This window comes from Neomonachus schauinslandi, chromosome 4, assembly GCF_002201575.2.
Source record: "Neomonachus schauinslandi chromosome 4, ASM220157v2, whole genome shotgun sequence".
NCBI classification, from domain to species: Eukaryota; Metazoa; Chordata; class Mammalia; order Carnivora; family Phocidae; genus Neomonachus; species Neomonachus schauinslandi.
Window position 1 is genome coordinate 34,432,710 of NC_058406.1, and position 26,609 is coordinate 34,459,318.

The 26,609-nt window shown below is 42.9% G+C and overlaps 1 protein-coding gene across 2 annotated transcripts in view; it reads right to left on the reverse strand.

Annotated features, from left to right (window-relative positions):
- Positions 1 to 26,609, reverse strand: part of EIF2B3 (eukaryotic translation initiation factor 2B subunit gamma) — a 131,095-nt gene that overhangs the window by 17,912 nt on the left and 86,574 nt on the right. Inside the window, exons 6-10 of one of the 2 annotated variants that reach the window (XM_021683841.1) lie at positions 24,653 to 24,742; positions 12,651 to 12,778; positions 11,374 to 11,564; positions 9,067 to 9,144; positions 8,388 to 8,536 (exon numbers count right to left, since the gene is read on the reverse strand). In XM_021683841.1, coding sequence (XP_021539516.1) covers positions 8,388 to 8,536; positions 9,067 to 9,144; positions 11,374 to 11,564; positions 12,651 to 12,778; positions 24,653 to 24,742 — 636 coding nt within the window. The remainder of the gene's footprint in view (positions 1 to 8,387; positions 8,537 to 9,066; positions 9,145 to 11,373; positions 11,565 to 12,650; positions 12,779 to 24,652; positions 24,743 to 26,609) is intronic. The other variant, XM_021683839.1, reaches the window with a different exon arrangement.

The following is a 26,609-nucleotide window of genomic DNA, read 5'->3' on the forward strand; positions in this document are numbered from 1 at the left end:
TCCATTGTATCTGGCAGATATTCTTCAGTCTGTGTACAGATACGTGGTATTATCTAGTTTTATTATAGATGATGTTTCCTTTTCTGGTTTTGCTTGTATGTTTTTATTCTGGTGAGTTTTTTTTTTTTTAAGATTTTATTTATTTATTTGACAGAGAGAGATAGCGAGAGCAGGAACACAAGCAGGGGGAGAGGGAGAGGGAGAAGCAGGCCTCCCACCGAGCAGGGAGCACGACGCGGGGCTCATGACCTGAGCCAAAAGCAGACGCTTAATGACTGAGCCACCCAGGTGCCCCTATTTTGGTAAGTTTTAAGGATTGAAGCGCTCCACCATTTTTTCTAGAAGTACACACGGCTCTCTTTTGACAGATACTCAGCCAATTATAGTAGGGAAGTTTAAATCAGGGACTCCTACTTTTCATTCAGTAAATACTTAATAAGATATCTAGCATGTAAAGAGTATAGTATTAGACATTAAGAGATACAAAGATATAGGAGAACTATTTCTGTATTGAAGGAATCTATAGCCTACTGAGGGAAAAAGAAAGATGCACTAAATGGCAAATGAGCATATATCAAGTGTTATGGGTGCACAGGGAACACAGGGGTGGGGGAAATAATATCTGGCCAGGACAGTTCAAGAAGGCTGCATGGAGGAGTTGGCATATGTACTGGACCTTGAAAGATGAGCAGGAGGATTTCTATAGGTAAAGATCTCTAGAAAGAGGCAATTGAGGCAGAGTGAATGTCAGGAATAAAGGGGAGTAGAAAAGTAAGGGACCCAGTGAGCAGGGCAGTCAGTTGAGTGTAGGTGAAGAGGACACTCAGGGTAACAATGAGAAGCAATAATATATAGTTTGGCTCTGACAGTTGGCACTTGCTGCCTACAGAAAGCACAGGAAAGCTAGGTGAAAACCTGGCTCCCTGGCCTGCCTGCCTGCATGTGAAGGAGCTACCTTACACTGCTGCTTGGGTCATTCACCGTGGACAAGGAGGAGATGCAGGAGATGTTCTTCAGAACCAGAAAGCCAAAGATACAGAACACAGAACTGACAATGAAGTCTTGACAATGAAGTTTTCACTAGACTTTGGATTCCTGGGCATCAGCTGTCACAGAACTTGGAATTTCTACCAGAAACCGAAAATGAGAAAGACAGGCAGGAGCCTTCCTTGCATAGTCTCGCCTACACCTTCCCCAAGGTGGTCCCATTAGCACCCCTCAAGCCCTGAGGGCCTCGGGCAGATGTCCAAGCCACTGTCCAGAAAGCCTCGGCAGCTCACCGCTGCTGGCAGAGACAAGCAAGCCTAGAATATGAGAAACTCCCTTCTGGACAAATTCATGCTCCTACTCTGCCGCTCAGTTCAGATGTAATAGCAGCAGGTAATAAAGTCTCACACGACTGCAATTTAATTACTTTCCCCAAATTTACCATAAGTAATTAAAACGAAATGACCTGAAAATAATGGGAAAAGGTTCATATGGGATGCAGGATGTCTGATCTTATCACGAGGAGCTAATTTGCCAGATTGGGTAACCTCTAATGGCCTCCCTAGTCATTAGCCCCATGCGGGCTGCCTATAGCCCTCCTTCAACCTTTTTAGTGGAAAAAATAGCAGCCACCACCATCTAAACCTTTATTGTTTCCCTAGCTTATGAGGCCATCCAAGACTATACCTCCTCCAAAACAGCAACTGACTCTAGGATATTATGCTAGGCATTCTCTATGAACTTCTCTCATATGAGCAAGCTGGAGTTTTTCTTCCTTTCTTTTTTTTTTTTAAAGATTTTATTTATTTATTTGAGAGAGAGAGAATGAGAGAGAGCACATGAGAGTGGGGAGGGTCAGAGGGAGAAGCAGACTCCCCGCCGAGCAGGGAGCCTGATGCGGGACTCGATCCCGGGACTCCAGGATCATGACCTGAGCCGAAGGCAGTCGCTTAACCAACTGAGCCACCCAGGTGCCCCAAAGCTGGAGTTTCTTACCGAGCTTTGGTTCCTCACCAAGTCTCTTCATGTCAATTCAGGACACCAATACTGGGCTTTAAAGAGGTGCCAGAGAGCTGTTCCTTTGTCTGCCTGCCCACAGGAGGGGAGGGAGAGGTTGCTAATTAAAGCAAATGGAAAAGTCATGGCATTGTCTTCCCTGGAAGGTCTGAGGCAAGATGAGACAGAGTGGAAGTTACAAAGCCTCATGAGCTACTCTGGAATTAGGGGATCAAATGGATAAAGGCAAGTGTGGTTCTGGTTTGGAGAGAATGGTGATGCTGTTGGTCTCATGCATGAATCCGGAATGGGACAAAGAGTAGTAAGGGTGCAATGAGAAGAAAGTCTGGAATTTCATACTCTGCTCATCTGTAAAAATGCAGAAGTTGAGCTGGGTGACTTATGAGGTCCCATCTCACTAACATTCCAGGACTCAGTGTTGGAGCCAGATCACGAGAAACCTGGAAGTTCAAACTTTATTCTAAAGGTAGGGGGAAGTCTTCAAAAAAAGTTTCTGAATCGGGGCACCTGGGTGGCTCAGTTGGTTAAGCGACTGCCTTCGGCTCAGGTCATGATCCTGGAGTCCCTGGATCGAGTCCCGCATCGGGCTCCCTGCTCGGCGATGAGCCTGCTTCTCCCTCTAACCCTACCCCCTCTCATGTACTCTCTCTCTCTCTCATTCTTGCTCTCTCAAATAAATAAATAAATCTTTAAAAAAAAAAAAGTTTCTGAATCGAACAGGGACATGATCAGAGCTCTCTGTTAGGAAGACAACACTGGCAACATGTCACCTCCGTGAAATGAGATAAATGATAAATGATGATGAGGATGATAAACAAATGACAGCTAACATTCTATGTCCAAGCACTGTTCTAAGTGCTTTATGTCTATTAACTTAGTATTCCCAATAAACCTAAGAGGTAGTTCAATTTTCACCCCATTTTACAGTGAGAAAATCAGGCACGAAGATGTAAAGTCAATTCCCTAAGTGACCATTAAGTGACAGATCTGGGATTCGGTCTGGCAGTCTGACTCCAAAGTTCATGTTCTAATCCATAGGGGGAAGGGCAGAAGGGCAGATATGGAAGAATAAGAGAAATAGAGACAGCAAAATAAGTTAGAGAACACCACAATGGTTCAGGAAGAGGTCTCTGGGTCTGACCTCTTCTAACCTCTAGTCACAAACTGGCTACTGGATATCTCCACATACTTGGAAGTCCTACAGGTACTTCCAACTTCATGTGCCCCACACAGGCCTCTTCAACCCACAAATCTGCTCCTCCCTCACCCTTCCTCATCTCAGTGAGTACACTACCATCTACCCCGTTTCCCCAACTAGAAACCTGGGCTTCACCTACCAACTGTCCTCTCCCTTATCCCTTAGGTTCCTTCCTTGCCTTTTCCTTGTCAGTCTCCTTAGATTCCTTTTATTATGTCTAAAATTGTTGATGTTCCCCATGGTTTTGTTTTGGTTTCTTTTGTTTTAAGGCCACACAATCTCCCTGGGTGATCTCCTCTACTCCCACAGCTTCGGTTACCATTTCTATGCCCCCCCACTCTCCCAAACCTTCAAACACAGGCTTCTTTCCTGAGCTCCAGTCCTGCATATCCAGTCCTGCATATCAATTCCTGCATGTCAATGCCACCTGCCAGGAACTCAACTTATCCCAAATGGAACTCATTTCCCTGTTTCCCACTCTGCAAATCCTCTGCTGATTTCTATCTTAGCGAATAGCACACCAGAAACCTTATTGCTCAAGTAAGAAATGTGGAAGTTTTCCCTAATTTCTCTTTCACCTCACATATCCAGGCAATCACCATGCTTTATAGTTATTAATCACCTTATTATTTCTCTTCCCTATTGCTACTGCTACTGCCTTAATTTAGGACTTCTATTTTATCAGGACTCTTTCAGTAGTCTTCCTTGCCTTCATGTTTACCCTCACATCGTACTCCACAGTGTAGCCAAAATGATCTTTGTAAAATGTGGATTTAATTATGTTATTCCTTTCCTTTAAACTCTTAAATTACTGTTACCTATTAAATGTCTTAGGGGATAGTCCACGATTTGGCCCTTGGCCATCTGTATAGCCTTGTCTCCTGTCTATCCATTCCTCTTTGAATTCTATATTTTGGTTATTATGAATTATTTACCATTCTTTCATATAACAAATATTTATTGAGTTCCTGTAGGCTCTCAAGATATAACAGTGAAACAGAAGGATAAGGTACTTACATTCTCAAACTAACATTTACTTGTGACAGGTAAACAAGGTAAGGCCAGAGAGTGATAATGCTAGGAAGGAAATAAAACAGGTTGGTGTAATGGAGAGTATTGGGACAGATTGCTGCTTCTTTTTTTTTTAAGATTTATTTATTTATTTAATTTAATTTTATTATTATTATTTTTTAAATATTTTATTTATTTATTTGACGGAGACAGACATAGCGAGAGATGGAACACAAGCAGGGGGAGTAGAAGAGGGAGAAGCAGGCTTCCCGCGGAGCAGGGAGCCCGATGTGAGGCTCGATCCCAGGACCCTGGGATCACGACCTGAGCCGAAGGCAGACGCTTAACGACTGAGCCACCCAGGCGCCCCTATTTATTTATTTTAGAGAGAGAGTGTGTGTGCATAGGAGCAGGGAAGAGAGGGAGAGGGAGAGAGAATCTTAAGCAGACTCTGCAGCAGAGCACAGAGCCTGACACGAGGCTTGATCTCATGACCTGAGCCAAAACTGAGAATCAGACACTCAACTGACTGAGTCACTCAGGCATCCTGGGACAGATTATATCTGATAGGTAGTCAGTGAAGCCTCTTCTTAAGTGATGAAATTCCAGGTAAAATCAAAATGAAGAGATGTTTCTGGAATAAGATATGCTCTCTCATACTTCACACTCTTGATGTATCTAGAACATTCCTTTCTCCAACCTGGTGGCTCTAATCATTTTTCAAGATTCAGATCAAGGGTCATTTCCTTAATTCTTTCCTGACCCTTTTCTCCTTTGTGACTACACAGATTTCTACCACAGCACTCACACACAGTCTTCAGCATCCAGTGGGTCTTTGTGTTTGATGAAAGAGTGAAATACTTTTGACAGGTCTCTATCATCAGTGATGTGCTGGAGCCAGACTGTTCTGCTTGGGTGAATTTACGCTATGGAAACTGGCAAATGTTAGAAATCAGACCACTTATTTTTTTCCTTTGGAGAGCTGGCTGTTAACAATTTCTCAGCATGCCACCGGGAGCGGTGTACCACAAAATTCTGACCTTTTTGTTTGGCAATTAAATTTATATATGCATGTATATATCTTTTCTTAACTTATTTATATATTTGAGAGAGAAAGAGACAGAGACAGAGAAAGGGAGAAAGAAAGCAAGAAGCAGACTCCCTGCTGAGCGGGGAGCCCGACACGGGGCTCGATCCCAGGACCCTGAGATCATGACCTGAGCTGGTCAGATGCTTAACTGACTGAGCCACCCAGGCGCACCCCCAGAGACAACCTTTGGACTTCTTTTTGCTGAGTATTTCAGTATTCACCTCCCCATCTCTACATACTAACATGCTACATATATTACTACTTCTTGATTTTTCAGTTTTAGGCATTATCAATAGACTTCCACAATGGAAGATTTAGCTTCCCTTTCCCCCCCTGCTCCGTCTTTCCATTCCTATCCCTCATTCTTTCAATATTGTTATAGCATAATTTTGATCTATAGTGTTTCTTATGACTACATAAATTCTTTTTCATAGTTGAGTTACACAGTGAACTATGATGCCTTTTCCTTTCGTGTACAACTTTTTAAACAGAGCTCATAATTGTGTTTGTTAGATAGTATTCTATGCTATTACTAATTCAACACGAACTTTTAGCCAGTTGTCTAAATCTTTCAAGATGTTTATATGCGTCTGGTATTTTATCACTTTCATCTTCCTGAGTAAGTGCTCTGTGGATTCCACTCTGAGCTAACTGCTCCCTGTATGCTTCATGCAGTTGTTCATAAAGTTGTCATCCTTGGATCTGCCTTCAGTATCATCCTATGGATACTTTTTGCTGTTTTAGAGTTGGATCTCTTGTATCTTACCTCTTTGTTTACTCTTCATTTTGGTGGAAAACATCAGAAAAGTTTTTGAGACTTTTCCATGGTCACACTTAACCTTTTGCTGGGGTGTAGAATTCTAGGCTGAAATTAGTTTTCCTTCAGAATTTTGAAGGCGTTGTTCTATTATCTTCTAGTTTCCATTGTTGCTACTGGTAAGTCCAAAACAAAGCCATTTTGGTTCCTGATTGGTTGTATAGGACCTATTATTTTCTCTTTGTAAGTTTGTAGGATGCTTTATTCTCCAGTGTTCTGAAATTTCAAAATGATGGAGGTTTATTTTTACCCATTGTACTGGGCACTTAGTAGGCCTTTTCATTCTGTAAATTCATATCTCTTAGTTGTGAGACATTTCCCTATATTATTTCTTAAGTAATTTCCTCCTCTGATATCTGAACTCTCTTTTTTTACAGAACTCCTTTTCAGATGTTAAACATCCTGAACGGGTCCTCTCATTTCCTTATCTTTTCTCTTCTACGTTCTATCTCTTTGCTCTACTTTCTGGGAAATGTGACATTTATCTTACAATTCTTTTTTATTGGGATTTTCCTTTTGTTATCATAGTTTTAATTTCCTAGAGTTCTTTTTTTGTTCTTTGAAATAACAGGTTGTTTGAAAGTATTTTTCTCTCCCTGCAGAGTCTCTGTTTCTTCTAAGTAGCTCTCTTCTGTTTGATCTGTGGATCTTTTCATGATAGGCTTTCTTTAGACCTCTGGTAATCTTTGATTATCTCTTCATCTTTAGGGGAGGATTCTAAAAAGCCTGATTGGAAGCTCTAAGCACATGAATGGAATTTGTCATCCATAATTTTCACTGCAGGGTGATTTGAGTGGACTGTTAGAAATCTCTGACATAAATCACTTTATGTTTTTTTTCTTGGGCTGGTCAGAATCTCCAGAGAAGATTCTTCCAAACCAGACTGAAGGCTTTATGCCTGGTTGTCAGGGTTTGGGAATCAAGTTGGGAAGGGGGCTTGGGGGAGGACAGATCTTAGTGGCCAATATCCCTATAGTCTCCAACTTTCCTGGTTTTTAATTATGGTACTTCCTCCTTCAATCTTGTCTATTATCTTCCATGAGTCACTCTTCCTAAAGAGCAAAGGCTTAACCTTTCCCCCTGCCCCTCACTGGCAGCTAGGAGACGTAGTTCAGCTTTCACTGAAATTGCAGTCTTCCCTATCCTTCTCTCCTATCAGTTCCTGGATGGAGAAATCGACAGGTATCAGATCTAGAATCAAGGCTTTAGAATCAGCTCTTTCAGGCTGATCCAGTCTAGTGTTTTTCAAAATTTGTTTACAGATCTGCTTCACATCCTCTAGGAAGGCCAAGTGCCCCTTCCCCACTGTATTGCAAACAACTGTGCTTTTATCAGTTTTAAATATTGAGTTTCTGCATAAGATTTATCTTGACAAAAAGTTCACTTTCTAAAAAGTCTGAAGACTATTGCTTTGGTAATATCCTTCCTCTCTTCCACTGCATATATATATATATATATTTTAAAGATTTTATTATTATTTTTTAAAGATTTTATTTATTTATTTGAGACAGAGAGAATGAGAGACAGAGAGCACGAGAGGGAGGAGGGTCAGAGGGAGAAGCAGACTCCCTGCCGAGCAGGGAGCCCGATGCGGGACTCGATCCCTGGACTCCAGGATCATGACCTGAGCCGAAGGCAGTCACTTAACCAACTGAGCCACCCAGGTGCCCCTATGCCTGCATTTTATACAGGAAAAACCTGAGGTCCATACAGAGTATGAATAATCTTATTAAATATCATTCAAATCTTCTTATTCCAAGTTCAAGCTGTTCATAAACCAAGATTTTAGGATACTCTAAAGTGTCAAAATGGGGGAAGAGTCTCCATAACTTGTAACAAAGAAGCTCTCCCTTAAAAACAGTACGTGGCTTAAACAACCACACCTCCTAGTCCCCTGCCTTCTTCGGGGCTGCTCTGGGACACTGAGAAGCAAGATGACCCTTAGACGTTGGTAAGGGTCATTCCAGCACTGCCAGTGGTGCCCTACGGTGGCCATCCCATCAAGCAGCTGATCAAAGCAAGAGAAGGCAGCCTCTCTCAGGACCACAACCGGAATAAGTGTGAGAAAGTTGCTGGAAACGCTTTCAGAGACCATGTCTTAATGGAGCCAAAACCAAGGCCTCAAAGGGCCTAGGCACTGTTCCTTCCTTTGCCTTTTTCCTTTTCTCCCCCTCCTCAAGCTGAGCCCTTTCCGAGGCTGGACTGGCCCCCCAAACCTTCCAGAGATGCCAGGGACCTTGCCTCAAGTGGGCACAGGGGAAACATACCCTTCCTCCACGGTGACTGAGTTCATGAGAAGGCAACTGGTGATAGTCACTCTATTTCTTATGACACAGGATGAACCAATGACTGAGTGCTTAATGGATGACTTCTCTCCAACCTGTGTATCTGGCCCAATGAGGCTCTCAACTCCAATCTGCAAAAGGCAAATATAAAACCTTGTCCATCCATCTCAACCAACTGCAAACCAACCCCTCAGATCCCTTGAGTTGGGGTCTAATGCAATCTTCCCCCAGAGACACTTCAGTAGAGGGACCATCATCCCTCTGCTCCATCCCATCATGGTCACCAGCATGTGATCATATTTCTCAGGGCCACAAGGTCACATAATACCTCTGAGATCAACTCAAACTTACACACTCATGCATTTGTGTGAAGAGAGTGCTCAAATCAGGGTAAGAAGAGGGAAAGAGATGGAAAGCTCCTGTGTCTGAGTCCCAAGACCATAATGGATCTTCCTTACAGAATTTGTATGCCTGGGGTCAGCACCTGTCCAGCTTCTTGAGTGTCTGGGCTAGAAGACGGTATTTTATAACCAGAATCCAGTTGGGATTTACCTAGGATTAATGAGTTTCAGGGCTTCAGAACCCCAATCCATCTTCTCAAGGATACACCTCAATGCACCAGAGACTGTCCCATACCTGCCCTGCCCAAGATAACACTTACCAGGTGTTTGCTGACAATCTGGGCTGATGAATGAATCAGAGATTCTTCTGGACAGAGAACAGACAGCAATTTGGGCACCTTGAGGAAAGAGGTTTGGTCACCAAAGTTAAGAGCAGAAAACACCTGAAAGCATCTTAGGTAGAACTCAATGCCCAGCTAGAGACGCAGGGAGTTTTCAGCCACAGCTTTTCTGTTGGGGTGAGGCAGAGCACGAGGCTGCTATATTTCCCCTAGGACAAGGATCATATATGCAGTAAATTCTAGATGGTCTTATCCTTAGCTTCCTAGCTGAAAATCTCCCTGAAAGTAATGCCACATGCCCCAACTGGGAGGCACTGAGACAAGCCTTCAAGAGGCCTACTAAGGGCAAGGAGCATTCTGAGTCCCGACCATAATCATTCCAGGTTCCTGCTCCCCTCGTAGACCAGTGTGGCCATGCCTAAAGTGAGGGTAGGAGCAATGTCAGACAAATTCTACAATCAGGACAGGTACTGAGAAGGCATCCATGTTCTTCACCAGCCAAATTAAAATGTTGAAGGTGTTCACACTAGACTGTCTCCAGTATGAGAAAATGGAAAAGGCTACAGATATGGAGAATTTTAGCTCTGGACCCATTAGGAAGGCACAGGTAGTGTGCCTACTGTCATTCCCCAGCATGGACAGAGTGCTGGGCAGAGCATGACGTGTGGCGGCCACACTGGCTGAGGGACACCGTGCCGGGACTGGCCACGCTGGCAGCGTGAAGGCTAATACCTCACCCCTTATCCCCGGGATCTCCTTCCTTCATTACACTTCAACCACAGCCATTCAGGCCTCTCTGCTGCACAGGCCCTGCTGGTACTTCAGCACACGTCCCTAGCCCAGGCATCCATGGGCGTGCTTTCAGACCAGCCTGACAGACTGTAGTCAGAGAACTGAAAAGTGAGACCTGGAAGTCAAATTAAGGAAGGTTTCTAATAACTCTGACCCTAAATTGGGGCTAACTCGACTGAAGACTGCCCTGGGTAAATGTGAGACTAGTTATGATTTCTCATAAACCCTCTGGCTTGGATGCTCTTGGATCTATAACCAACCCAGGGTAAAGTCAGCTTGAGGTCTGGGGCTGGGGCTATACCCATCATATAGTGTGGGTCCTCAAGGTTTCTGAGCCAGGTTTTCTTCAGGGACTACATTCCAATCCCGATTTTTTTTTTTTTTAATATTTTATTTATTTATTTAAGAGAGAGAGAAAGCATGAGGTGGGGAGGGTCAGAGGGAGAAGCAGACTCCTCGCTGAGCAAGGAGCCCGATGCGGGACTCGATCCCGGGACTCCAGGATCATGACCTGAGCCGAAGGCAGTCGCTTAGCCAACTGAGCCACCCAGGCGCCCCCCAATCCCGATTTTCAACAGTATCTTTTATCATTCTACTTGACCTTCTCCCTTCACTCCCCAGCTTATACCTGCACGGACAGTTTCCACAGAGTTCTACCAGAAACCATGTCAAGAGCTAATCTCTTCATCCTCTCATCTCTGTTGTCCTTGCATGCCACCCCAGTGTAGTTCCCTCAGTTACCTATCTTTTCTTCTTCTCATCTCAACCCTTTACTGCTCTGCCTCCTTTTCATGGTCTCATCATCCCTCCCTCCCTAAAGCCTTCCTCCTGGGCCTGCCACACCGTAAAGAACTCCTCTACATCCTCAGTCTCTTCACTGTCTCCTCACTCCAACCCCTTTTAACTAAAACCTGGCCTATCCTTTTGAGCACTGCTTCCCCTTCAACGGAAGCTGCTCATTCTCCGTATCTCACAAACCTCACGGTTAAAAGGAGGGGTAGCTCTCTAATGCTGTTTCCAGACACTTCCCTCTCATAGATATTCCTTCTTTGAGGCTCTACCATCTGACTATACTCTGTTCCTTTACCTTCTTAGGAAAGCCTCCTCTCTGTGTCTATGTTTATTTCATCACAGTAATGATTACACAGTATTTATCTGCTTGTTTATGAAGTACTGCAAATCTCCTCATGCCCAGCAGAACAGGAGAAAGCTGCTGAACCCAGAGGCCAAAAGTTAGCCTTCCTGGGGATCTTAGCCCTTTTTTGGAGCCACAGAGGCTCTACCTCTATGGACTAGGCCCACTACTTCCCCTTTTGCTGTACCTGGGTGCCCACCCCAGTGGTATCCCTGGACATGCCAGGTCTTGCTCAACCTTGGGAATGAGAGGGATTCTAAACAAGTCACTGGGTACTTAATGAAGAAATAAGACAAAAGGCTCGGTCTGTTTCTTGGACAGGAGCTCCCATGATTTCTCTTCTAAACCCATCCTCTTACCTGTCTGTTTGCTTCCATGTAGAGTCCCAGGGTGCTTACTCGAGAGCAGAGCCCCTCTTTCATGATATGGACATAGCAGCGCACCTGTGATTTGGACAAGTCTTCCCACCTGTCTCCTCGGCTGATATTCCAGCAGGCATCATAGGGAGCAAAGGTCAGGGTACTGCCTTCTTTTATAAAACTGAAAATATCTTCAGAATAAACAGAAGAAATAGAGACTCAGTCACATTTTGAAAGAGGGTACAGCTCACACCTCTCTCCTTGGAACTCACCCATACAACATGAACCCTGGGGAAATCCCATTAAAACCTTAAAGACTAAGTGAAATTCAAAGAGGCAACGTGTTTTCCTGAACATCTGAAATATTGTATGATACAAAAATGATTAAAAAAGAGGTCCTAAAAGCAAGTTTGACCAAAAATCAAGTACTACCAAGGACAATAAAATAGAGGACTCTTGTAAATCATGACCTAAAGCAAGCAAGGGTCTAGGCTTTAGTGACCAGCCATGTTGGCTTTGTGCTGCTGGCCTCTACTACCATATCTGGTAGTTGTGCTATGACAGAAATAGTCTAGGACTTGAAGCCAGAGTTATCTGGGCCCCAGTTTTTTCAATTCTTAAAACAACCATGTGAGATCTTTTATTGTATGATAAGAAAACTGGGGCTCAGGGGACTGAGTAACCTGCCTCAGGTCACAGAGCTAATAAGAGGCAGAGTCAGATTTCAAACCGAGGTCTGTCTGATGCCAAGTCCTGATATCTTAACCATCATGCTGTACTGCTTCCATTTATTCATTTGATAAATATTTTTTTGGAACACCTACTATGAACCCAGGACTGGCCAGGGACTAGGCAGGGATATGAGAGCAAACAAGACAGACCTCTCCCCAACATCTTGGAAAGAAGGTAGTCTGGTAGGCCTCTGTTTGAACTGTAATAGTATACTCCTTTACCTTTCTTCCTTTACAGAAGAGGCTGAATTTAGTCAGGAGTAGGGCTGCCCAGAGCCTAGAGAACAGGGGAACTGAGAAGTGGGAGGCAGAGTTTACTCAAAACAGTCTAGTGAGAAACACAGCCAAACCAGGGCTATGAACCAGAGAAGGGACTGTCAGCATAGTGACAGAATCTGCTTGAGCAAGCCTACCCAGAGCTCAGGGAATGGTGTCAGCTACCCTGTCTTGCCCGGTGGTTAGACAAGAAGCTGTTGCCTTGTTGGCTAGCTACTCTTTCCAAAGGTGCTGCTACCCCTATCTTACTGCAGCAACCCAAGCACTGACCTAAGGACTTCAGCTCCTTTTTCTTTAGATCCTCCTCTTTTTCTTCTTGTCCTTGTTGTGAGGCAGCTGAGGAGAACTGTTTTCTTATTAGGTATGGAATCAGTTCACTCCGGACGGAAGTGATTGACCTAGGAAGAAAGAGTGGTCAAATATGAGAAATCTGACTGTCTAGATGCTCTGGGATCAAAAACTCTGCATCCAAGGAAAAGCCAAATTCCTTCCTGTCATGCCACCTTGGGACTGACAGGGATCAAAAGTGGCCTGGATTTGGTAGTTCTGGAGAAGTGGAGAGGATCTAAGTTCTCTATCAGCTTCAGGCTGGAGGTGGGAGGGCAGTGCATTAAATCCAAGAATTTATGCAGAAAACAGTCTTTTACAACATCCAATTTACATGGTGTGTATGCACAAGTATTTGTGTGTGTGAGCATATTTTAACATGGTGCCTTGACTGGCCAGTTTGGAACTGGCATTATTACCTATTATACCCAGGCGCCCTGAGAAAAGTTGTTTAAAAACATGAAAATTTTTCTCTATAAAGGACTTGCATATCTTCTGTTAGATTAATCCTAAGTATCTTACATTGTTTGTTGGTATTATAAATGGTGTCTTTTAAACAATTATTTTCTTCTTGTTGGTTTGTAGAAATTTAATTTACTCTGTATTTTAATCTTGTAGCCGATTGCCTCACTAAACAATTTTACTAATTCTAATAATTTATCTGTACATTCTGACAATCATACCAACTTTGAAAACAACACTTTTTTTTCTTCCTAATTCCTGTAACAGGGAAGAAGGGACCCAATCCTTAATACAGTGAGTATGCTTTTGAAATAAAAGCACAGAAGGGTGAGAGACCAGCACAAGATTTTTAGTTTTCTCTCTCAAGCTGTGACCTTGTTAGAACTTTAAATCACTAATTAATTTATTTAGGATTTAACAAGCATCTATTATTACGCCAATTATTGTGCTAGGCCTTGGAAATATACTGTTTCTGACTTCAAATAATTCATAATCCAGTGGACAGTAGCCCGATCCAGGATTTAAGGAAGAGGGTAGAAGGAGATGAGTCTGATCAGGTAGGCAAGGGAGCCAAATCAGAAGCCTTCTGTGGCAGTCCCTAATTTGGACTGAGAAGCTAGTGGCGTTTTTAAGCAGGAAAGTGACATTGATCAGTTTTATTTCTTTGTAAGGTAATTCTGGTAGCTGTGGCAATAGGCCTGATATAAGGAGAATGAAGACAGGGAGACCAGTTACAAGACTCTTAAAGATGAGATAATGTGGCCCGAGAGAGAGAGAGAGAGAGAGAGAGAGAGAGAGAGAGAGAGAGGGGGAGAGAAAGAGAGAGAGAGGGAGAGAAAGAGAGAGAGAGGTGTTAATGTATAAGCAGCCCTATAAACCCCACTGCTGCTGCCTACTTCACGCCCCCTCCCCCACCCCCATTCAAAGAAGCTCTGTAGGCTGACAGGGGACCACACAGAAGGAGTGTTGATAGGAAGGCAAGACAGAGGCAGAGGCTGAGGAGGGTAAGCAAAATTATGAACCCTGGAGCTACACAGTTCATGGTTTTTGTCATTTTTAAAGGATCAAGTCAGACATCTTTGAAAAATTCTGTGTAAGCTGGAAGCTCTTGTATTGAATTTCAATGTGATTTTTCTCCTGATCCTTTGATGGAGATTAAAAATTTCCATATGAATACAAAGAATGAAACAACACTTACTCTTAGCTCTTTTTCTCCCCTTTTAAGGCACCAAACCAGTGTGGATAGCGAATGTTCCTTGGACCCCTCTGGTGGAAAACAAGTCAGTTCCCTTTGAAGGAATGACAAAGCATGGACAGCTGGGGGATTTCAGAGCCACGATATTTACATTACGGGCCAAACAGAACTGTCACTGTAGAAGCAAGTAAACAAGCCTTGGCACACAGCTCCTTAGGGCCGAGCTCTTTAAGGAGATCAGACAGTGATTTAAAGAGAGGACATGAAGCAGTCCTGCCAGGTCCCACCTGCTTCTGCTGGCACTCAGCATCAGTCAGTTCCCATAATGCAGTTAGCTCAGCAGCATTACAGAGGACAAAATTACTCTTCCTGTTTCCTACTCAAAGTAGAGGCAGCTCAATGCTATGCCAAGAAGTGGAATAGGCCACTGTGAACCTTTGTGAACATCCTGACCTTGGGGCCTAAGATAAGCAGCTGGATTTATTGCCCTAGGCCTGGGCAACCTCACTTTTCCCCTTCCCTCTTATACACAGCCTTCCAGAAACACCTGCCTCATCTCATGAATTATAAGCTTCTAAGAAATAAGAAATCACAAAGGAGAACAATAGATTTTGACCATTAGCTATCAACAAACAACTCCACCAAATTAAAGACAAAATAATTGCTACAAATAGAACAAAAGATTAATATCCTAAATAGATGTGTTCAAAAGATATTTTTAAAAGAAATAAAAATTAAAACAAGACGCAATTTCTCCCCCAATCAAATTAGCAGATTAAAAAAAAAAATTTTTTTTAGGGGTGCCTGGGTGGCTCAGTTGGTAACCCTTCCGCTCAAGTCATGGCCTCAGGGTCCTGGGATCAGGGCCCCCCTCCCCCCATTGGGCACCCTCCTGGGATCATGACCTGAGCCCAAGGCAGATGCTTAATAGAGAATCTTTTTTTTTTTTTAATTTTATTTATTTATTTGAAAGAGAGAGACACAGCGAGAGAGGGAACACAAGCAGGGGGAGTGGGAGAGGGAGAAGCAGGCTCCCCGCAGAGCAGGGAGCCCGATGCGGGACTCGATCCCAGGACCCTGGGATCATGACCTGAGCCGAAGGCAGTCGCTTAACCGACTGAGCCACCCAGGTGCCCGGCAGATGCTTAATCGACTGAGCCACCCAGGCACCAAATAAATAAATTAAATCTTTAATTTTTTTTTTTTAAAGATTTTATTTATTCACTTGACAGAGAGAGAGAGCAGGAACACAAGCAGAGGAAGTGGGAGAGGGAGAAGCAGGCTTCCCACGGAGCAGGGAGCCCGATGTGGGGCTCGATCCCAGGACCCTGGGACCATGACCTGAGCCGAACCCAGATGCTTAACGACTGAGCCACCCAGGCGCCCCTAAATCTTTAAATTTTTAAAAAGATTTTATTTATTTGAGAGTGAATGAACGGGGGAGTTCATGGACTCGTGGGGGAGGGGAGGACCAGAGGGGAAAGGAGAGGGAAGAGCAGACTCTGCACTGTGCCCAGGAGCCGGACGTGGGGCTCAATCCCAGGCCCTGAGATCACGACCTGAGCTGAAACCAAGATTCAGATGCTCAACTGACTAAGTCACCCAGCTGCCCCTCAAATTAGCAGATTTAAAATAATTCTCATTACTGATAGGATGCTTTGAGACAGTTACTCTCATACAGTGGGAGTCAGAGTATAAACTGGTAAAATCTTTCCTGAAAAGTAACTGGCAATACATAGAAAAGGTGTTCAAGATATTCATATTTTATTTTTTTTATTTTTTTAAAGATTTTATTTATTTATTTGAGACAGAGAGAATGGGAGAGAGAGAGCACATGAGAGGGGGGAGGGTCAGAGGCAGAAGCAGGCTCCCCGCCGAGCAGGGAGCCTGATGCGGGACTCGATCCAGAGACTCCAGGATCATGACCTGAGCTGAAGGCAGTCGCTTAACCAACTGAGCCACCCAGGCGCCCTGAAGATATTCATATTATTTCACCCTGTAATTTTATATCTATAAACCTATCCAAGGAAAACATTATGCTCAATAAATATTTGCTGAAATGAATGAAAGAATCAGATTATAAAAAGGATCTGAGGGGCACCTGGGTGGCACAGTTGGTTGAGTGCCCCACTCCTGGTTTTGGCTCATGTCATGATCTTGGGGTTGAGCCCCATGTCGGGCTCCATGCTGGGTGTGGAGTCTGCTTGGGATTCTTTCTCCCTCTCCCCGGCTCCCCTCCTGCTTGTGCTCTCTCTCTAAAATAAATAAGTAAATCTTAAAAAAAAAAAAAGGATCTTTGGGAAAAAAAAATTCCTCTTAATGTTATTTATAAAAATAGAGAACAACCAAATATTCAACAATGGAAGAATAATAATAATACATCTATGTAATATAGTATCATATAGGCAAAACGCTGATTGTAAAGAACTTTTTTTTTTTTTAAAGATTTTATTTATTTATTCATGAGAGACAGAGAGAGAGAGAGAGAGAGAGAGAAGCAGAGGGAGAAGCAGGCTCCCAAGGAGCAGGGAGCCTGATGCGGGACTCGATCCCAGGACCCTGGGATCATGACCTGAGCCGAAGGCAGACGCTTAACCGTCTGAGCCACCCAGGCACCCTGTAAAGAACGTTTTAATGACAGGATAATGCTCATGAAATAGTACTGAATAAAGAAAATGAAATGCTCATGAAATACTGAAGAAAAACAAGTTATTTTTACAGCATGATTTCAAGTATGTATATGTATATATAAAAATAAAATAATGGAAAGAAATACACTAAGATGCTCTCAGTTATCACACAGTAGAATTATGGGTAATATTTTCTTTTTGTATTTTTTGAATTTTCCAAATTCCACAGTCATTAGCCATTCCTTATTTCTTCTTCCCTTACCTTCTGTGGCATCACTGTCTTGATCTGTTCCTATTTCTGATATCTGTTTCCCCTAAAATATTGGATGTTTCTTAGTATTTTTCTTCTTGCCTATGATTTTTCTCATGTTATTTATCTCCCTGAGACAGATCATCACTTAGTGGCTTCTTTGCTGCTCATTCCCAAATGTGGACCCACAGCCAAGACCTCTCTCCTTTACTTTATTTATTTTATTTTTTTATTTGACAGAGAGAGACACAGCGAGAGAGGGAACACAAGCAGGGAGAGTGGGAGAGGGAGAAGCAGGCCTCTCGCTGAGCAGGGAGCCTGATGAGAGGCTCGATCCCAGGACCCTGGGACCATGACCTGAGCTGAAGGCAGACGCTTAACGACTGAGCCACCCAGGCGCCCGTCTCTCCTTTACTTTATTTTTATTTATTTATTTGACACACAGAGAGAGACATCTAGAGAGGGAACACAAGCAGGGGGAGCAGTAGAGGGAGAAGCAGGTTTCCCACAGAGCAGGGAGCCTGATGCGGGGCTCCATCTCAGGACCCTGGGATCATGACCTGAGCCGAAGGCAGACGCTTAACTGACTGAGCCACCCAGGTGTCCCTCTCCTCTACTTTAGTCTCACATTTCCAACTGTTGGATGGACCCTGCCATTTAGATGACCCACAGACACCTTAAACTCAGTGTCTAAAACTGAACCCATCATCATTTTCCCAAACCTCCCCTCACCAACACCAGTTATCTTGCTTAGTGATATGAAGATTCATTTAGTCACCCAAGCAAGAAATCTAATAATCACCTTCTTCCTCCACTCTTCACATAACCATCCACCAAACACTGCTGATTTTTATGCCCTAAAAACCACCAACTTCTCTGTCTCTATTGCCATAGCTTAGTCTAAGCCACTGTCGTCATCTGTTTGGACTCCTTCAATTGCTTTTATTTTTTAAAAGATTTTATTTATTTATTTGACAGAGAGACACAGGGAGAGAGGGAACACAAGCGGGGCAAGTGGGAGAGGGAGGGAGCCCGATGCGGGGCTTGAGCCCAGGACCCTGGGATCATGACCTGAGCTGAACGCAGACGCTCAAGGACTGAGCCACCCAGGCACCCCTCTTTCAACTGCTTTTAATTAGTCTTCCTTCCTCCAGTCTTGCCTCTTGAAATCTGTCCTTCATATTGTAGACAGAATACTCTCTCTAAAGTATAATCTGATCATGGGTCTTATCCCTTCTATCTACCCCTCTATATTGTGGTTTTTCTCAAGTACAAATCTGATCTTATCTCCTTAAATTTAATGCTCAGGATAGTGGTTACTTTTGTGTGTTGTGGGGGATAGTTACTGTCTGGTAGGTAGCATGAGGAGAGATCGTGGAAATCTGCTAATGTTCTGTTTCTTGACTAGAATAGTAGTTACAAGGGTGTGTTCACTGTGAAAATTTATTGAGCCGTAAGACTGCTCTCAAATACCATTTCTCCTTGAAAGCCTTTCATAACACTTCTAGCTTCTGAATGCTCACAGCAAAGACAATTATATACTGCTTTTTAGTCCATATCATTTTTGAGTGTTATGCTAGGAAATTAATAGACATCATCTCAAATTCTTATAGCAATCTTCATGATAGGTATTATTGTCCTTATTTTATAAGTGAGGTAATTAGAGCTTAGAAAGATTAATTATCTTTCTTAAGGTTAATGCAGCTTTTATACTTGGCAGGCTGAAACTTACTCCATATCTATCCCAAAGCCCATGACTCTTTCCACTATACCATCCACTATAGCATGGTAACTAGTACCCTGTTTACTGTAACCATAGTACTTTCCACAGGATTTATAATTTTTTGCTTATTGTCTCTACAGATAGACATGAAGGAAGTGCTAAATAAATATTTATTTGAATAAGTGAATGAGTAAATGTGTAAATGACTGTCATCCCTCTAGGCCAGACAGCTGCCAATAATTTCTTCTTCTTCTTTTTTTTTTTTTTAAAGATTTTATTTATTTATTTGAGAGAGAGAATGAGAGAGAGCACATGAGAGGGGGGAAGGTCAGAGGAAGAAGCAGACTCCCTGCCGAGCAGGGAGCCTGATGCGGGACTCGATGCGGGACTCGATCCTGGGACTCCAGGATCATGACCTGAGCCGAAGGCAGTCGCTTAACCAACTGAGCCACCCAGGCGCCCAATAATTTCTTCTTCTGATTTTTGGACATAGAAAGTAGAGCTTTCCTGATTTGGCATTGTAATGAACTCCAAATATGTTTTTCTATTATTAATATTACTACCATTAAAAATCCAACCTTTGAAAAAACATATGATTATCAGTTCTACTGAAATCTGATATTTTTAGCATTTTGCCTTGGTCTCTGATCAGGTCCTCCTTGTGGCTACAAGCTTCCAGGGAAGGCCTAAAAATGATGTCCATGACAAAGGGAAACATTTGGCTTCTTTTGCATTCTGGCTTTTCTGTCTTTGTAAGCAAATCACAAGAGCAAATCCTCTAAATGTCTTCCACTTCAAGTCAGCCCTTCAAAATATTAGTTAGGAAAGAGGTAGAACAGGAAACTCAAGTCTGCAGAGCAGAATATTAAGGACTTAGGTTTTCTTGCCTCTTCTCTCAGCTCTCGCAGCAGAGTTGTAATTGGGAGGATAAGGTGATTGCTAAGTTAACTCTGCTTTGTTTTCAGGTTTTTTTTTCCTTCAAAGTAAATAGATACAATATGGAATAGTAAACAGGAAATTATTTTAGATTAAAAGGCACTGACTTTTTTTTTTCAGTATTTTATTTCTTTATCTGAGAGAGAGAGAGAGAGCACAGAGGGAGAGTGAAAGGGAGAAGGAGGCTTCCCCCTGAGCAGGGAGCCCGATGCAGGGCTTAGTCCTGGGATCATGACCTGAGCTGAAGGCAGACACTTAACTGAATGAGCCACCCAGGCACCCCTAAAAGGTACTGACTTTAAAGCTAGGATTTGGCATACAGTATCCTGTGATACCATTTTCCTTTAAACAAAAATACTGAAAACGGCTATGAGAATAAATTTTCAATGTTGGTGCTTATGGCTTGAGAAAGAAAAACATGTTCACGTCTTACAGGCCGGAGAGATTGTTTAGGCTTATGTCAATCCAATAAGAATATATTTGGGTATTTATTAAATGTCTGTTGCTTTGAGTTTTTAAAAAATTATGGTAAGTCCAACTCATTTTTTAAAAATTTAAAAACAATTCTTTGAAATGTGATGTATATTTAATAAAATACATCTATTTTCAATGTGCCGTATGATGAGTTTTGTCAAATGTATACCACTGTAACCACTACCCCCAATCAAGATATGGAGTATTTTCATCAACCCCCCAAATTCCCTTATGCTTTCATTATACTATTATACTACTCTACTATACTCTAACACTACTTACCATATTTTATTGTAATAATTTGTTTAACCTGTCCCCCTCACTCTAAACTGTGAGGAACCTGAAGCAGAAACTCCATGTTTTTATCTTTACCACCTAGGAACACAGTGCCTGAGTAGGTGATCAATTAAAAGTTAATTCGAGTTCTTACTGTGCACCAACTGCTGCTCTCAGCTCTTTTTTTAATTTGATTTTTATTTTTTAAAGTGGGTGTGGAGCCCAACACGGGGCTTGAACTCATGATCCTGAGATCAGGGCTTGAGCTGAGATCAAGAGTTGGACACTTAACCAACTGAGCCACCGAGGCTCTCCTGCTCTCAGTTCTTTTTTTTTTTTTGAAAGGTTTTATTTATTTATTTGACAGAGAGAGACACAGGGAGAGAGGGAACACAAGCAGGGGGGGTGGGAGAGGGAGAAGCAGGCTCCCCGCTGAGCAGGGAGCCCGATGTGGGGCTTGATCCCAGGACCCTGGGATCATGACCTGAGCCGAAGGCAGTTGCTTAACAACTGAGCCACCCAGGCGCCCCTCCTGCTCTCAGTTCTTTACAAGTATTTTCAACAACCATATGGGCCAGGTACTATTATCCCTAATTTTCAGATGAGAAAAGTGAGGTTCAGAAAAGTGGACATCCATCCAAGTTCACACAGCTCAGTTACTAAACTTCTCTTGTCAAAGAGAGTGCAGGTTTTCTTTTCTCTACAGCTTTCTCTATAGCTTTTCTACTTGGTCAACTAGAGTAACCCTCATCTCTTCTTCTACTACTGATGTTACTGATCCATCTATCACATTACTTCTGCTGTCTGAACTATCATCACATCTCTTCCCATCCCATTCACCAAGCATATATCGAATGCATTAGCAATCCAGGTAGGTATCTAATCTCAAAAGAATTTGGGTGGAAGACATTAACATGTAAACAACTGAAAAACAACACTCCCCGCCCCTCTCCCCCCCCCAGACACAGGGCAAAACTGTTGACTTTCACAGGTGAAAGACAGCAGAAGATTGCTAAAGTGTCCTTTCTTGAAGCTGTGCCTACCAGGTTTACCTCTTGCCTTCCATCCCTCGAGGAGTCATCATTTCATAACCAGATAATTATAAGCTTCCTACTTACCTTGAAGGAGTCTCTTTCCCATCCAGCATGGTCTATGTTCTCCTGCCAGGTTGTACCACGGCTCATTCCAAAAGGGACTATTCTGTTTGAAGATCTGTATCTCCCTGTTAAGCTTTCAAAGCCTTCTACATGCTGCCCCCACCAACCTATTCAGGCCCATCTCCCACAACTTTGAGACAAGACCTCCACTATTCCATCCAGCTAGGAATAAAGAATCTCTCGAGTACCATTCTAATTTGTCCTGTTGTACCTTTATACTTTTCCTAACACATTGAAATTTATCACTTTTCAATATAATGCCTTTAGTCCCAGTGACTCTGACAGGTAGATGGGGTGGGGGGGGGGGGGGGGAATGAAGAGATAAGGGTCTCTTTAACAGATCCTGAGATGGGGAGGTAGTTTGAGCTGAGGCTCTGTATCATTCTCTATTGCAGCAGGCTCTGGGAAAGTCCCATTTGGCAGAGCTTCTGGCCACGAGCCACAGAATCACCAAATGAAGGCTTGTCCTCAAGGCACATACCACTGCGCTACAGGAGCCAGGTGTGGGAACAGCTACCTGGTGGCCTAATGAGTTACAAAGGAGCTATAGCAGCTAGGATGAAGCTAGCTCTGGTGCAGAACTGTCTACATACCCAGGCACCAAAAGCTAAAATCCCGTTTGGTAGTACTAAGGAACATGTTAGCTTTTTAAGGAGTGATAATGGCATTGAGGTATTTGTTTAAAAGATAAAAAGACTTTAGGGGCGCCTGGGTGGCTCAGTTGGTTGAGCGACTGCCTTCGGCTCAGGTCATGATCCTGGAGTCCCGGGATCGAGTCCCACATCGGGCTCCCTGCTCGGCAGGGAGTCTGCTTCTCCCTCTGACCCTCCCCTCTCTCATGTGCTCTCTCTCAAATAAATAAATAAAATTAAAAAAAAAAAAAAAGATAAAAAGACTTTATATTTCACAGATACATATGCAGATATTTATAGATAATAACAACTGAAATAATTACAGATGAAATTACATCAAAATGACTTGCTTTAAAAATAATCTAGCGTGACAGTGGAGGGATGGGTGGTGGCACATATAAAACAAGACTGGCCATGAACTGATACTTGTCGAAACTGTGCGATGGATACGGGGAGTTCATTACGTTACTTTCTCTACTTTTGGCTTTGTGTGAAGTTTGCCCTAGTAAGTAGTTAAAAAAAAAAAAATTTCTACCACTACTGCGTTCTCTCTCAACACATCACAGGGCCTACTTCACAGGGCTTCATTTTCACTTGAGAATAAAAAACATGCTCTTAAAGGCCAAGAGTTAACTTCATTTTTTTTTTTTAAGTTTTAATTTATTTATTCATGAGACAGAGAGAGAGAGAGAGAGAGAGAGAGAGGCAGAGGGAGAAGCAGGCTCCCCGCGGAGCAGGGAGCCTGACGCAGGACTCAATCCCAGGACCCCAGGATCATGACCCGAGCCTAAGGCAGACGCTTAACCATCTGAGTCACCCAGGTACCCTGAGTTAACTTCATCTGTGGAATACAGATAGCCCGGACTGGTGACTGGAAAAGACTGAATTACTGTCTAATCTTGGTGTAAGTTTCCTTGCTATTTAAAAAGCAAAGTCTCTGCAATCTACCCTGGAGCTTAAACTGCAAATTTCCTGAAGGCAGGGCCCATGTCTGCTTATTTACCATTGATCCTGCAGTTGACCTAGCACAATGCCTGCCTCATCACAGGCACTTAATAAATATTTGTTGACTGAACGATAAAACAGAATAGTAAGTCAGAGGGGAGCAGGGCAACAGGGTGTCCTAGGGTAGGGAAATAGAGAAATAATCCTTGGAAAAGTTTTCCAGGAGTCCAAATGATTTTTTACCATTGGTTCTACACGGGTCTCCTGGGGGGTGGGGAGGTTTAGCAGGTGTAGTCAAGGGTGAGGGTTAGGATGTTACAAGAAATAGACTGGGCACAAAGGAACACTTCCTCTTCCCCTATTATAATATTCCTGTATATATCCAAGTCTATCAGCCAAAGCCATGCTCTAGCATTTAAACTCAGGTTCTCAGACTCTCTTCCTCAGCTGGTCTGAGGAACTTGCTGCTGCGGCACCAGCCTACTTGCTTTCCAGTCCATCAGTGCTATTCAAGGTAGAAACTTACTCAGCAGTCATCAAGGGAGACTAGCTGCTCCTCTTCCTAACCACGCAGTTATTAAATCTTTTCCTACCTGTTCCTCTGAGGACTCTAATTGCATTTACTATAAAAAATCCTTGAGATCAACCTCAGAGGAGTTTTTTTCTCTGGAAATCCAAGTCCTGGGATCTGTCAGACAGATCTGTGGAAAGTATTTAAGGTTCACAATTTTGTTCTCAAAGAAAATCAGAGAAAGTATCAAATTTTGTTTCTCTGCATTCATGAAAGACCACTCAGTGAAGTGGACTTTTCCAAAATTGGAGGGAAACTTTTTTCTCCCTCTTCTTGGGTAGGTTTACTCTGAACCTTTGCTAAGAGGGCCCACCTATAGGATAATTGCCTAGGGGAAGAACACCTGCTTGGAAACAAAATAGCACTAGAGCTAGGGAGCTCAACGTTGCAGAAGGAAGTAAGAAGAGCCTGGAACTGTGCAGAAAGAGGCATCATAGGTTACTATATTAGTTTTACAAAAATATTTTGTTGGTTTATTATAACATAGGCCCCAAAAATACAAGCAGGGGACTCTGTGATACAGACAAAATAAGAGTATTTAGATAACACGATTTCATTTTTTTTAAAACAAAGGCAAGAATCAACTGTTATTTATATGAACCAGCTATCTAACATTATCAAGGTTTAAAACTGTTAAATAAGAACCAAGGTAGCTTAAACACTGTGAGTTTGACTCCACCTCCCTCTTTCTTACTTATTTTCCATTAGGAAGTCCACAACGTATTTTTTCAAGCAGTAGAGATGGGCATCCACAAGGCCTGTGTGGAAATGTATTCTAGGGTGCCTGCAAAAACAATAAGAGAGAAGGGGCTCACAATCAAGTAACATGGGTTCTATCCTATTATTAGGTAGTAGGCATTAAAAAGTTTATAAGGGTCAAAGCCATGATCCCCACTGGTCTCCTACTCTGGGAGACCAAGATGATGGATACCAGTTCTGATCCTACCACAGAAAAGGCCTTCTTTTTATAGAAACCCTACCTCACACTTTATCAGGCCTTTAGGTGAACCATCAAATCACTGACAAGTCATCTTCTTCTATTCTATTACAAACTCCTACTCACAATTTTTTTTTAATTTATTTTTTATTTTTATTTATTTATTTTTTTTAAAGATTTTATTTATTTATTTGACAGAGAGATAGAGAGAAAGCACAAATAGTCAGAGTGGCAGGCAGAGGGAGAGGGAGAAGCAGGCTCTCCGCTGAGCAGGGAGCCAGACGTGGGGCTCGATCCCAGGACCCCAGGATCATGACCTGAGCCGAAGGCAGCCGCTTAACTGACTGAGCCACCCAGGCGCCCCCACAATTTTTTTTTAAAAATATTTATTTATTTTAGAGACAGAGAGAGAGCATGAGAGCACGAGCAGAGGGAAGGGCAGAGCGAGAGAATCCTGAAGCAGACTCCCCGCTGAGTGTAGAATAACACGGGGCTTGATCCCAGGACCCTGAGATCATGACCTGAACCAAAATCAAGAGTAGGCCACTTAACTGACTGAGCCACCCAGGTGCCTCTCACAGTTCTTATAACTAACATTTTCCTGCTTTTACTCCAACTGCCCTACTTCCTGCAGATCATACTTCAGCCATGCTTTCCTCCAGGATTTGGCATGTATTATTAGTCCATTTTCATAGAAAATGAAGTAAAAATCTATGAATACTCACTAACTCCCTACTCTCATGTATTCATCAGACTTTCCCCAGATATACTTCCTCCAGGAAACCTCCACTGACAACCCAAGTTTATGCTCCCACAGCACTGGGTGCCCACCTCTATCAGATAAGTTATCATCCAGTAAGTAATAGCCTACTTACTTGGCTCTTTCTCCCCCTAGACTGGGAGTTCCCTGAAGGCAGAGATTTATCTTTATAGCCTTAGCACTTAGCATTATACCTCATACAGAGAATATGTTTAATAAATAGCTGTTGAATAAACAAACAAATGAATGAATTAGGTCAAATTAAAGCTCTGCTTAGTTGCTGTCTATTTTAGTTTGCCATTTTGATTTTAGCCTTAAGAAATGCCATGCTTAGGGCGCCTGGGTGGCTCAGTTGGTTAAGCGACTGCCTTCGGCTCAGGTCATGATCCTGGAGTCCCTGGATCGAGTCCCGCATCGGGCTCCCTGCTCGGCAGGGAGTCTGCTTTGCCCTCTGACCCTATCCCTTCTCATGTGTTCTCTCTCATTCTCTCTCTCTCAAAATATAAAAATAAAATTTTTAAAAAAAAAAAAAAAAAAAAAAAAGAAATGCCATGCTTAGGGGTGCCTGGGTGGCTCAGTAGGTTGAGCGTCTGTCTTCAGCTCAGGTCATGATCCCGGGGTCCTGGGATTGAGCCCCACATTGGGCTCCCTGCTCAGTGGGGAGCCTGTTTCTCCCTCTCTCTGCGGCTCCCCCTGCTTGTGCTCTCTGTCAAATAAATAAATAAAATCTTAAAAAAAAAAAAGAAATGCCATCCTTATAATGTCCAAGGTCATTTTATTTAATAAAAATAGACAGCTGAAGGAGAGAAGGGGAGAAGCAGGTAGAAAAATAGAGATTCCAATCATAGCTATTGGTTGTCATCTTTCTTCTGTGTTGTGTTACTTTGCTTTGACTGGCTTACAGTTTTAAGGAAAATTATTCTCATGAGATCTAGATACCCTAGAAATAATTTA